The 11,284-nt window shown below is 54.9% G+C and overlaps 1 protein-coding gene across 2 annotated transcripts in view; it reads left to right on the forward strand.

Annotated features, from left to right (window-relative positions):
* Positions 1-10,417, forward strand: part of MYH10 (myosin heavy chain 10) — an 86,218-nt gene extending 75,801 nt beyond the window's left edge. For both annotated transcript variants that reach the window (XM_053994909.1, XM_053994908.1), the window contains 12 exons: positions 501-653; positions 1,259-1,507; positions 2,042-2,254; positions 2,908-3,120; positions 4,279-4,440; positions 5,055-5,183; positions 6,254-6,342; positions 6,652-6,775; positions 6,862-7,070; positions 7,813-7,921; positions 8,191-8,363; positions 8,809-10,417. In XM_053994909.1, the coding sequence (XP_053850884.1) occupies positions 501-653; positions 1,259-1,507; positions 2,042-2,254; positions 2,908-3,120; positions 4,279-4,440; positions 5,055-5,183; positions 6,254-6,342; positions 6,652-6,775; positions 6,862-7,070; positions 7,813-7,921; positions 8,191-8,363; positions 8,809-8,953 (1,968 nt within the window). In that variant the 3' untranslated portion in view covers positions 8,954-10,417. The remainder of the gene's footprint in view (positions 1-500; positions 654-1,258; positions 1,508-2,041; positions 2,255-2,907; positions 3,121-4,278; positions 4,441-5,054; positions 5,184-6,253; positions 6,343-6,651; positions 6,776-6,861; positions 7,071-7,812; positions 7,922-8,190; positions 8,364-8,808) is intronic.
* The last annotated feature ends 867 nt before the right edge of the window (positions 10,418-11,284 follow it).

An 11,284-nucleotide genomic window follows, 5' to 3' on the forward strand; every position in this document is an offset into this window, starting at 1 on the left:
CTCTGAATAACGTTAACAACATCTGGAGGGGTTTGTAGGGAGCAGGATGGGGGTTACACCTTCCATTACTTTGTTATGACAGAAGTTTCCACCTTTAAAGTGACTTTTATATTTAAACAATGCAGAAAACCTGGAAGCATGCAGCCATTGCAGGATTTGCTGCTCCATGTTCTTCCCAGGTGGTTTTAAATAGGTGCACTGTGCTTGTCTGAAAAAAAGAAAAAATACATTTTGAAGGTGAGTTCTGTGCTAGTCCCTTGAAAGATGGGAAAGTGTCATCCCTTAATTTCTAGAACAGACTCTGACCAGAAATCTGCTTTATGAAGGTTTAAGTGTGCCCAAAATGAATGGTCAGGGGCTTTTTGAAAACCCAAGTAACAGATGTCTTCATAAAGCATGTCCTTGTCCCAAAACCTGAGGGAAAAGTAAACCTGGAAGTCCCCATGTGGAGCTGGGGGGGTTTCAGAGCACACTCAGCCCTGCCCATGCCTGTGTCCCAGGAGCTGCTCCAGGAGGAAACCCGCCAGAAGCTCAACCTCAGCAGCAGGATAAGGCAGCTGGAAGAGGAGAAGAACAACCTGCAAGAGCAGCAGGAGGAGGAGGAGGAGGCCAGGAAGAACCTGGAGAAGCAGATGCTGGCCTTGCAGGCCCAGGTAGGGTGCTGTGAGTGGCAGCACTTGTGTGAGGAGCTGTCCCAAAGTGGGGTCCCAGAGCTTGGGGGAACACACGGTGGAACTTCCACGGGTTGCCGGAGCAGGTTTTGGAATCGAGTTTCCACACAGTAATGCTGTGTTCCCTGAACTGTGGTGGGCAGAGAGCCTGAGAACTGCCAGCTTGTGTGTTCCCTTAGCCTGCAGTAACTGCTTCTGCTTCTGCCCTGTGCCCCTGTGCCCCCATGCCCCTGTGCCCCGTGCCCCCGTGCCCCTGTGCCCCCGTGCCCCCGTGCCCCCATGCCCCTGTGCCCCGTGCCCCCATGCCCCTGTGCCCCCATGCCCCTGTGCCCCTGTGCCCCTGTGCCCCCTGTGCCCCCATGCCCCTGTGCCCCGTGCCCCTGTGCCCCCTGTGCCCCCATGCCCCTGTGCCCCGTGCCCCTGTGCCCCCTGTGCCCCCATGCCCCTGTGCCCCGTGCCCCTGTGCCCCCTGTGCCCCCGTGCCCCCGTGCCCCTGTGCCCCCATGCCCCTGTGCCCCCATGCCCCTGTGCCTTTCCTCCCTCCACTGATGCTCTCAGGGACTTCACTCCCTCTTGCTGAATTTCAGTTGGCTGAGGCCAAGAAGAAGGTGGACGATGACTTGGGAACCATTGAAGGCCTGGAGGAGACTAAGAAGAAGTTGTTGAAGGACATGGAGTCCCTAAGCCAGCGCCTGGAGGAGAAGGCTCTGGCCTATGACAAGCTGGAGAAGACCAAGAACCGCTTGCAGCAGGAGCTGGATGACCTGATGGTGGATCTGGATCACCAGCGCCAGATCGTCTCCAACCTGGAGAAAAAGCAGAAGAAGTTTGATCAGGTACTCCAGTCTCCCGTCACCTTCCTGGGTTTTCAGGATTTTTAAATGGCATCTTTAAATGCTGAGCTTGGGATAGAGAAGGGTCTGATTGGTGGGCTGTGGTTATTGATAAATCTGTGAGCAGCTGGCCTTTGTCAGGAGCAACTTGCCACTCCCAGTTCTCTGAGCCACCTGCCACCCCTGAGGCTTGTTAGATCAGGTGATCAGCTCTTCACGTAGAAAAAGAGAATTATGCTGGAACAAAAACCTTAGAGTTTTATTGTGGTCCCTCAAGGTAGACTAAAAAAGGATCTGAAGAGTGAAAGATGGGAATCATGTGAAGCTTGAGTCTTGCTGAGTAGCTTGCTTTCCCCCTCTCATCCCAGAGCAGCTCTAGCTGCTCTCTTCTGGCACTTTGATCACGACTGAGGGACCAGACAGCTCCTGAAGGCCAGTTAAACTTAGAGCATGAGCCACTTCCTGAGTGAAACACCTGAGGCAGGAAGGACCTGCTTGTGGAGCTTAGGAGATGGATTAATTGTTTCTTATGTCCAGATGCTGGCAGAAGAAAAGAACATTTCTGCCAGGTATGCAGAGGAGCGAGACCGTGCTGAGGCAGAGGCGAGGGAGAAGGAAACCAAAGCCCTGTCCCTGGCCCGGGCCCTGGAGGAGGCCCTGGAAGCCAAGGAGGAATTTGAGAGGCAGAACAAGCAGCTGCGTGCAGATATGGAGGACTTGATGAGCTCCAAAGATGATGTGGGCAAAAATGTGAGTATGGTTCCACAGCTGTTTGTTACAGGCTGGGAATGACAGGGTTATTCCCTTCTCCCTGGCTGGAGAAGGGTCTGTGCACCAGAACAGAACTCTCTGAAGTTCACCCAGAATACTGGAGGAATTAATGCTCAGAATAATTGTTAGCTTCTTCAGAAGCTGTGTTCACACCCTCGTGGAGATCCCAGATACCACTTTTATACTTTTGGGTCAATGGAGGTGGGACTGGAGTCAGAGAGAGCTGGTTATGTGCTGCAGCTGTGACAGATCAGGGCAGCCACTTCCCCATTTCTGTGTTGCTGGGTATATTTATTGTGTGCAAATGAGGGATAATGAGCATTTCTGTTACCTCTGGTCAAGCTGGCCTGCAGGACATGGTTGAACCAAAGGCAGAGCAGAAGTGTGACCCTTCAGTGTCCTCCCTCCTGCACCCAGCTGAGGCAGCAGCAAAGGCCCCCTGCCCTTCCCTGATGGTCTTTGCTGTGTCACCAGCCCCTCATCTTTACCCAAGAACCAGAGCTCCCCTTCTGCCAGCCTGGGTAGGGGAGTGGGTCTGCCCTGGCACCGTGGGGCCTCTGGGCAGTCACTGACCTGCCCTGCTCTCAGAGCTGCTGCTCGAGGACAGGCTCTGATCAGAGTTTGTGCCGTAGGTCCACGAGCTGGAGAAGTCCAAGAGAACCCTGGAGCAGCAGGTGGAGGAGATGAGGACTCAGCTGGAGGAGCTGGAAGATGAACTGCAGGCCACAGAAGATGCCAAACTCCGCCTGGAGGTGAACATGCAGGCCATGAAGGCCCAGTTTGACAGAGATCTGCAAGCCAGAGATGAACAGAACGAGGAGAAGAAGAGGATGCTGGTGAAACAAGTACGTGTGTTTTACTTTGTGGTGTAGTCAGGAGGGGAGGAAGGGCTTTGGCCAGAATTCTGGGCCCCTGTGCTACCAGAAAGATAACCCCCTTTGCTTAAAGATTCCATCCAATGGAAACCCCAAACCATAGCATTTTTACAAAGTAGTTCTGGCTGAGGGCTGGCCACTGTCCCCAGGCAGTGTCAGGTGGTGCTGGTGGCCTCCAAAGCCACTCCACGAGGTTTGGCTCTTGCTGCCTGGGTGCATTCCCAGGACAGGGATATCTCACTTGCATTTTCAAGCCCATCCTATTTGATGTCCAGGAACAAATCCATGGATGCTGAAATAAGACTTTTAAATTAAGTGAACAGTTTCCTAAATGCAAATCATGGCAGAGCTTCCAGGTTTGCCAGACCTGAGAATTCTGGGAACACAGAGATCCAGAAGAGCCTCAAGAAATGCCTTTAGAGGATCATGTTTGGTTCTAAATGAACATTAAGTGTTCAAGAACAAACCAGCCAATATTTCAAGATTTATCCCAAGAAAACAAAAGCTGAGAATCACCAGTGTAGAGATATCTTAGGAGTAAACCTGGCCTGCAGGGTTTGGAAGGTCACTGCAGGACAAAGTTGCTGTTATCTGAACTGGACAAGAGCTCCTGACCTTGCACTGGGAGGGAGATTTGCTTCAAAACAAAATCTCCTTTCATGTTGGTAACCTGTGGCATTTCTGGCTCAGTTTGATTTTGCATGTTGCCTGGCTGTTCACACACTCTTGTGTTGTTTTATTTTGGAAAAAGAAGTTGTTGGTGTGTAAGTGCCAGTAAGGGGCTGTTCAAAGGGAATGGTTTCATTGTTTTCTTGAGACAACGAGGTGATTCTGCTTCTTATTTTCCATCAGAGTTAGCTCCACCTGCCCTGGAGCCATCCCCTGTGGGGGATGGCAGTGGTGGGCAGGAGGCTGAAATGGAAATGCTCCAGGAGCTGAGCTCTTTCCTGGGGCTTCCCTTGTGCTCAGTGCAGAGATCTCTGCTTCCCTTTGGGATCCCGCCTTGCCCCTGCCTTCCCCTTAGCTGCCATTGCCACGGGGAGGTGCCCGTGGCCCGGGCAGGCCCCTGGGGTGCCAGGCTGGCCCTGCCCTGCCAGGCCTGGCCCTGATGCTGCCCTGCTGGCCCAGGTGCGGGAGCTGGAGGCCGAGCTGGAGGACGAGCGCAAGCAGCGCGCGCTGGCCGTGGCCGCCAAGAAGAAGCTGGAGATGGACCTGAAGGACCTGGAGGGGCAGATAGAGGCTGCAAACAAGGCTCGGGATGAAGCCATCAAACAGCTCAGGAAGCTCCAGGTAGGCACAGCTGATCTGGGAGCTGGGTTCTGTCCTGGGAGCTGCCCAGGGGCTGCTTCCATCCAGCGCAGCTGCAGCTGAAGGCAGGAGGAGAGTCAGACTTAAGGCTGGGCCTGAGAGTCCAACCTGGATTTATCCTCCAGGCAAAACTCCTCACTTTACAGAATCACAGAATGGTTTGGGTTGGAAGGGACCCTGAAGCTAATCTTGTTCCAAACTCCTCTCCCACAAAACCACTTTCCACATTGCTGGCAGTGTCCAAGGCCACTTTGGACAGGACTTGGAGCAACCTGGGATAGTGGAAGGTGTCCCTGCCCATGGCAGGGGTGGCACTGATGATAATTAAGGGCCCTTCCAGCTCAGGTCATTCTAAGATTCCACTCTATAGTTCTGTGGAATGCTTCAAGTCTGGGATTGTGATATTTCTGACCAGGCATTGAGGGGTGGAAAGATGAAGAAATGAAATTTTACAATACAAAAGAACTGGAAATGCCTTTAAGTGGAATGAAGCCACTTTGGGAGAACAAAGGGGCTGAAATGCTTCAGAGCTGGAATGGGTCTTGTGATTGTCCTGATGCAGCCTGGCTGCTCCTCACCCTGCTCTCCACCTGCAGGCTCAGATGAAGGATTACCAGCGGGAGCTGGAAGAGGCCCGAGCATCCAGGGATGAGATCTTTGCCCAGTCCAAAGAGAGTGAGAAGAAGCTCAAAAGTCTCGAAGCAGAAATACTCCAGCTGCAAGAGGTGAGATGGAAATCCAAGAGATTTGTTTCTCTTGTTTAGAGTAAAGCAAAGATGAGAGGGTAAAAAAAGTAAAAAGCAATGTAGTGAGTTGAACAGAGAAATGGGAGCCAGGAGAACTCTGGATCCCCTGCTCCAGGCTGTCAGTGAGTCCTTACAGCTTTGTAGGAGTCTGGACTTCCTGGATAGCAGGGAAGCTTTACTGCTGCTGAAACACGTTTTTGCTGGGTGTGCTGGGGGGTTCTGGGGTGTCTGAGAGGTGCAGCACTGAAATGGGTTGTTAGGGTTTATGTATTTACCATTCCCTCTCTGGTGCTCCAGTGGCCCCTTTGTGTGTGTGGAGGTTTACCCCTCTGCCCTCTCAGCCCTTTCTCTAATGGGCCTGTTTGCCCTCACTGTTGGCAATTTGTGTGAGAGCCCCAAGTCTTGCAGCATCTCTCATCTGCCACAGGGTCAGACACTGCCGTGTCCCTGTGCCTGTCCTGTCTGCTTCAGCTGCAGGGCAAGGCTTGCCAGACTCACCACACTTCCCTTGGAGCCTTCACAGATAACCTGGTACTGCCTGGGGCTTCTCCAGGTGGACTTGGGTGGCCTTCAGACCTCAGTGTGGCACTCGGAGAGCATTTCATTGTCCTTAGGAGATGCTTGAGTGTTTCTGCCACTTAATGCAGATGTATAATCTGAGGTTCAGTGCTGTGTGTGCTCTTGTGCTGAAGCTTTTTAATTTTTATTCTCTTCTTGTCTTCATGCTGAGAGCTCTGTGAGAACCTAAAACATTTGCTTAATTTAGCACCTACTTTTCACTGACTGTGTCTATCAGAGCATGGGGCACAGTGGTTTCTCCTGCTGCTGAGGGCTTGGGGGTTACTGATCTTCACAGGTTTTTCCCCTTTGCTTTGGGTGGGGAAGGCTTCAGGGAGAGAGAGAAGTAACTCCACTGCAGTCCCAGGGCAGGGAGGGAACATCCAGCTGATGTGTCCTGCTGCTTTACCCGTAAAACCCCTGGGATATCCCAGTTCACAGCATCTCCCAGGGGCTCCTGGGGCTGCCCTGACTGTTTCCCACCCTGGCAGGAGTTCGCGGCGTCGGAGCGCGCCCGGCGGCACGCGGAGCAGGAGCGCGACGAGCTGGCAGACGAGATCGCCAACAGCGCCTCTGGGAAGTGAGTCAGGCTGTGCCTGGGCAGGGAACGGCCTGAGCTGGGCCAGGGAGGGGCAGGATGGAGGTCAGGGAAAGGTCCTTCCCCAGAGGGTGCTGGGCACCGCCCAGGCTCCCCAGGGAATGGGCACTGCCAGAGCTCCAGGAGCGTTTGGACAGCGCTGCCAGGGTGGAAGTGTTGGGGTGTCTGTGCAGGGACAGGAGCTGGATCCCTGGGGTCCCCTCCAGCTCAGGAGATGCCCTGAGCTGAGTGGCCTCCCCAGGAGCTCTGTTGGCTCTGGACACGCCCTGACCCCTTCCCTTCCCCGTGCAGGTCAGCGCTGCTGGACGAGAAGCGCCGGCTGGAGGCTCGGATCGCCCAGCTGGAGGAGGAGCTGGAGGAGGAGCAGAGCAACATGGAGCTGCTCAACGAGCGCTTCCGAAAGACCACGCTGCAGGTGGGTGAGCCCCGGGGCAGCTGCTGCTGGGTGTGACGTGCACGGAGGCTCTGGTGGCACTGAGTGACCCTGTCCCCTCCCTGCAGGTGGACACGCTCAACTCGGAGCTGGCCGGCGAGCGCAGCGCGGCCCAGAAGAGCGAGAACGCACGGCAGCAGCTGGAGAGGCAGAACAAGGAGCTCAAGGCCAAGCTGCAGGAACTGGAGGGCTCTGTCAAGTCCAAATTCAAGGCAACCATTTCTACTCTAGAAGCCAAGATTGCACAGCTTGAAGAACAGCTCGAGCAGGAAGCCAAGTAAGGGGAAAAGACCTGGTTGCCTGTGGGGGTTGAACGGCTGAAAGTTCCATGCTGGACGTTTCCGAAGGGCCTTGGGTTTACTGTCTGGAGACTCCTGTTCAAGGGATAAACTTTAACAAGGCAGCTGTAGAGTAACTGGGGCTGGGAGTTCCAGAATGGATTTGCTTCCTACCAGCTGCATGAACTCTGCAAGGTGTCGGTGTCCCAGAGCCACAAGGTGCTGCAGGAATTTCCTAGGACAAGGTGTAATGTCCCCTGGTTGCTTGGTTAGAGGAACAGCTTATGTGGGACAGCTTGAGATGAATCCTGTGCTCTCCAGAAGTCTTTCTGCAGGGAATTATCCATCTGTCCTTGCAATCCTATTCTTAAAATTCACTTTTTTAGCTGGTTCCTCCCCCTGTTTGCAGGTGGGGCTTGTCCTATCACCACCTCCATCCTTTCTGTGCTCTGGGCTCTGCAGCAGGATTGTGTTACTGGTTCAGCAGCAGCTTTAAAGCTGCTCTGTCCAATCTCCTTGTGAAGGCACCTCTTTGTCTCATGCTCACGCTGCCCCAGGGCTAAGGCTTTGTGCTCTGAGAGCTGCATCCCTGCATCCCAGGCAGCCCCTGGCACATGCATCAGTTGCATTGCTGTGTCTGGCACGTTCAGAGCTCTGTTCCAGTTAACACTTCAGGGGGGGCAGATCTCGTGTTCCCAGCCCTCAGGCAGCGGGACCAACGAGGGCTTTGGGCTGTTGCAGGGAAAGAGCAGCTGCCAACAAGCTGGTGCGCCGCACGGAGAAGAAGCTGAAGGAGGTCTTCATGCAGGTGGAGGACGAGCGGCGCCACGCGGACCAGTACAAGGAGCAGGTGGGTGGGGGCCCAGTGGAACCTCCTTGGCTGGGAAGGGCTTGTGGAGAGGAACTGTAATGGAAAGGGAATCTGGAGTGGTGATTGAAGCAGCAGGGATTCTCCCTGTGTGTGTCTGTGTGTGAGCTCTGCTGGGATGGGCTGTTCCCACCCTGCTCTCCCAGGCTCCGCGGCGTTCGGGGCTCCAGGCTGGAGCCGGCACGAGGCTGTGCTCATCCCCGGTCAGGGCTGCAGCTGTGGGGTGACCCCGAGTGCTGGCTTGGTTGCAGATGGAGAAGGCCAACGCCAGGATGAAGCAGCTGAAGCGGCAGCTGGAGGAGGCGGAGGAGGAGGCCACGCGCGCCAACGCGTCGCGGCGCAAGCTGCAGCGCGAGCTGGACGACGCCACGGAGGCCAACGAGGGGCTGAGCAGGGAGGTCAGCACCCTCAAAAACAGGCTAAGGTCAGTGCCCCTGGAACACTGGGACTGGGATTGACCCGAGCCCTTCCGAGCCCACGTGGGGCACCATGCCTGGGGAACATCCAGCTGGGGAGCTGCTGGGATCAGGGGCTGGCTCAAAATGGAGCCTGGTGGTGAGAACACGGAAGCTGCCAGATGTTCCACAGGGATATTCCTGACAGCTGCAGGGATGGATGGCATATTGGGAAGGAGTCCTTCCCTGGCAGGGTGGGCAGGCCCTGGCACAAGTGCCCAGAGCAGCTGTGGCTGCCCCTGGATCCCTGGCAGTGCCCAAGGCCAGGCTGGACAGGGCTGGGAGCAGCCTGGGGCAGTGGGAGGTGTCCCTGCCATGGCAGGGGTGGAGTGGGCTGAGCTTTAAGATCCTCCCAGCTCCTGCCGTGCTCCCGGGCGGTGCGGGAGCCTCTCCCAGCGCTGCTCTCGTTCGCAGGAGGGGGGGACCCATCACCTTCTCCTCGAGCCGCTCGGGGCGGCGGCAGCTGCACATCGAGGGCGCCTCGCTGGAGCTCTCGGACGACGACGCCGAGAGCAAAGGCAGCGACGTGAACGAGGCTCCGGCCGCCCCCGCCGAGTAGCGCCCGGCCCCGCCTGCATGCAGAGACCTTTCCAGCCCCGGCGGGAGCGCTGCGAGCGCCCTGCCCTGCCCTCGGAACTGCCTTGTGGCCGGAAAGCTGCCTTACGACCCTCGGCATGTGCTACAAGGTTCCTTATCATAGGTCAACCATGTCTTAAGGCTCTCCAGCCTCACCACACTGTACCCTGCTTCAGATATAGGTACAACTGCTTTTTTATATATAGTAAACAACCGGGATCGTCTCTGTTCAGTGCATCTCTTTTCCAGATACTCATTGTAAAGCCATTTTATAAAGCATCATGTGAAGGATGAAACTTTTTTTTATCAATCCAGAAGCGTCATTCCCAGCGGGTGGGGGGCCAGGACAGACCCCTTGCCGTGGCTGTGCATGCCTTGTGTCCAGCAGCATCCTTCAGGCTCCGGGCTGGGCGCAGCCTCTCGGCTCAGTGAAGACCAAACCGCTCCCGTTTCTTTCTTTTCTCCCAATTGTTGTGATCCGCACACAACCCCTGAGTGAACTGTGAAAAACGGCCTTGGGAAGTGTTAGAGGGAAGTGTAGGGATGAGTGAGTAGTGTCCGTTTTTATCCTGCAGTCCCGTTTGAAGTGTTCTCAGCGCCCGCTCCATCCGTTCGTGTCCATGCAGTCCAGGCACACCGAGGTGGGTCCCCGTCCCCTGCGCAGCCCGGAGAGCTCAGAGCCCTGCAGGCTCCGGGCTGGGATAATGTGAGCACCAGTGGGAAATAAACACACAGCACAGGCAAGACTAATTTATTAACGTGAGGCCGTGGGAGGCTCCGGGACCCCCGGGGTCCTGTGGGGCCGGGGCTCCCGCCCTGGATGGATGGATGTTGCCTGCCTACAGTTAACATGCCAGTGGATGTGAATCCTTTTTTTTTTTGTTGTTGTTGTTGTTGTTTTGTTGTTGGTTTTTTTTTTTTTATTTTGAGCAGTATTACAGTGAGTAGTTAGCGTTCTTTTTGTTTAAATAGCTGAAAACTGACATTACAGAAAGTGCCTTAGACACTACAGTACTAAGACAACGTTACATATATAATTTGCCTATATAACAATGATTTAATGTATTAATTTTGACTGTGCTTCATATCATGTACCTCTCTAGTCCAAGTGGTATTATTGATATTAGTGACAATGAATCAGTGTTAACTAGGAAACTTCCTCTGCCACATGCTCAAAACCCATGGATTTCCCTTTTTGGTTAAAAGCTTTAACATCTGTCGCAAAGGTTTTGTTGTGTGTGTTTGGATATTTTTAATCAAACTGGCTGTTGACCACCAGGCGTCTGACTGCAAATATCTTGTTTTCTTGTATACCCATATTTCTAGACAATGATTTTTGTAAGACAATAAATTTATTCATTATAGATGCGGCCGCCTGCTCTGTTTACTTACTGGAAGAGCTCTCCCGAGGCTGGCATAGACCTTAATAAACGAGATATGACTGGAAGCTGCCTTTTCCCTTCTTCCTGTTCTGTTTGCTTGCTTTTTAATTTTTTTTTCCTTTTATTTTGACCTAAATACAGCATCAATGGCTTGGTCTGAGCTGAGCCTTTGCCTCTGAATGCCACTGGCAGGATCCAGCTGGGGCACAAAGAAACTCTGAGCTCTGCTGCTGCCACTCGGTGCTGTGGCACAGGGGCTGGGCCCTGCCTGAGCAGTTACATCCCCTATTTTGGGGTCTTGGTGTGCAGGACCTGCCCTGGAGCTGGGCAGGAAAGGCCAGGGAGCTGCAGGAGCTGGAGTCCAGGGTGGGAGCTTTTGGCTGGGTCTGGGACCAGGGGGAGCCCCGGACAGGTGGGAGGGAGGGAGGGAAGAAGGGAGGGCAGGAATGGGGCAGGAGGGGGGACAGCCATGGGGAGGGTGACCCCGCTGGGCTGGGGGGTGTGAGGCTCCAGCAGGAGCTCCAGAGGAACGGGGTGGGCTGCCCGGGGTGTCAGTGTGGGGCCAGGGCCCCCAGGACAGGGGCAGGACATGGGCACAGCCCCAGGAAGGGAAGGGATGGAGCAGCCCAGGAGGGGATGGAGCAGCCCTGGAAGGGCCCCAGCCCGGCTCCTGTGCACAGGAAACTCCTTCCAGCTGCTCTAAGGAAGCAAAAATCCCCTGGAAGGCTCAGCTGGACGCTTCCAACACGTCCCCAGCTGATGTGTCCCTCCCCATCAGGGCCAGCAGCAGAGGCTGGGATGGCCCCAGCAGTGCCCGTTCCCCTGGGCCCAGACTGAGCACCATTCCCAAGGGAAGGGCTGTGGGATAATGTGGCACTGCCTGAACACTGGCAGAAACCCCTGTGGGACAAAGTAAGAGCCACGGCCACTGG

The sequence above is a fragment of the Vidua macroura genome, chromosome 19, assembly GCF_024509145.1.
Source record: "Vidua macroura isolate BioBank_ID:100142 chromosome 19, ASM2450914v1, whole genome shotgun sequence".
Taxonomy (NCBI): domain Eukaryota; kingdom Metazoa; phylum Chordata; class Aves; order Passeriformes; family Viduidae; genus Vidua; species Vidua macroura.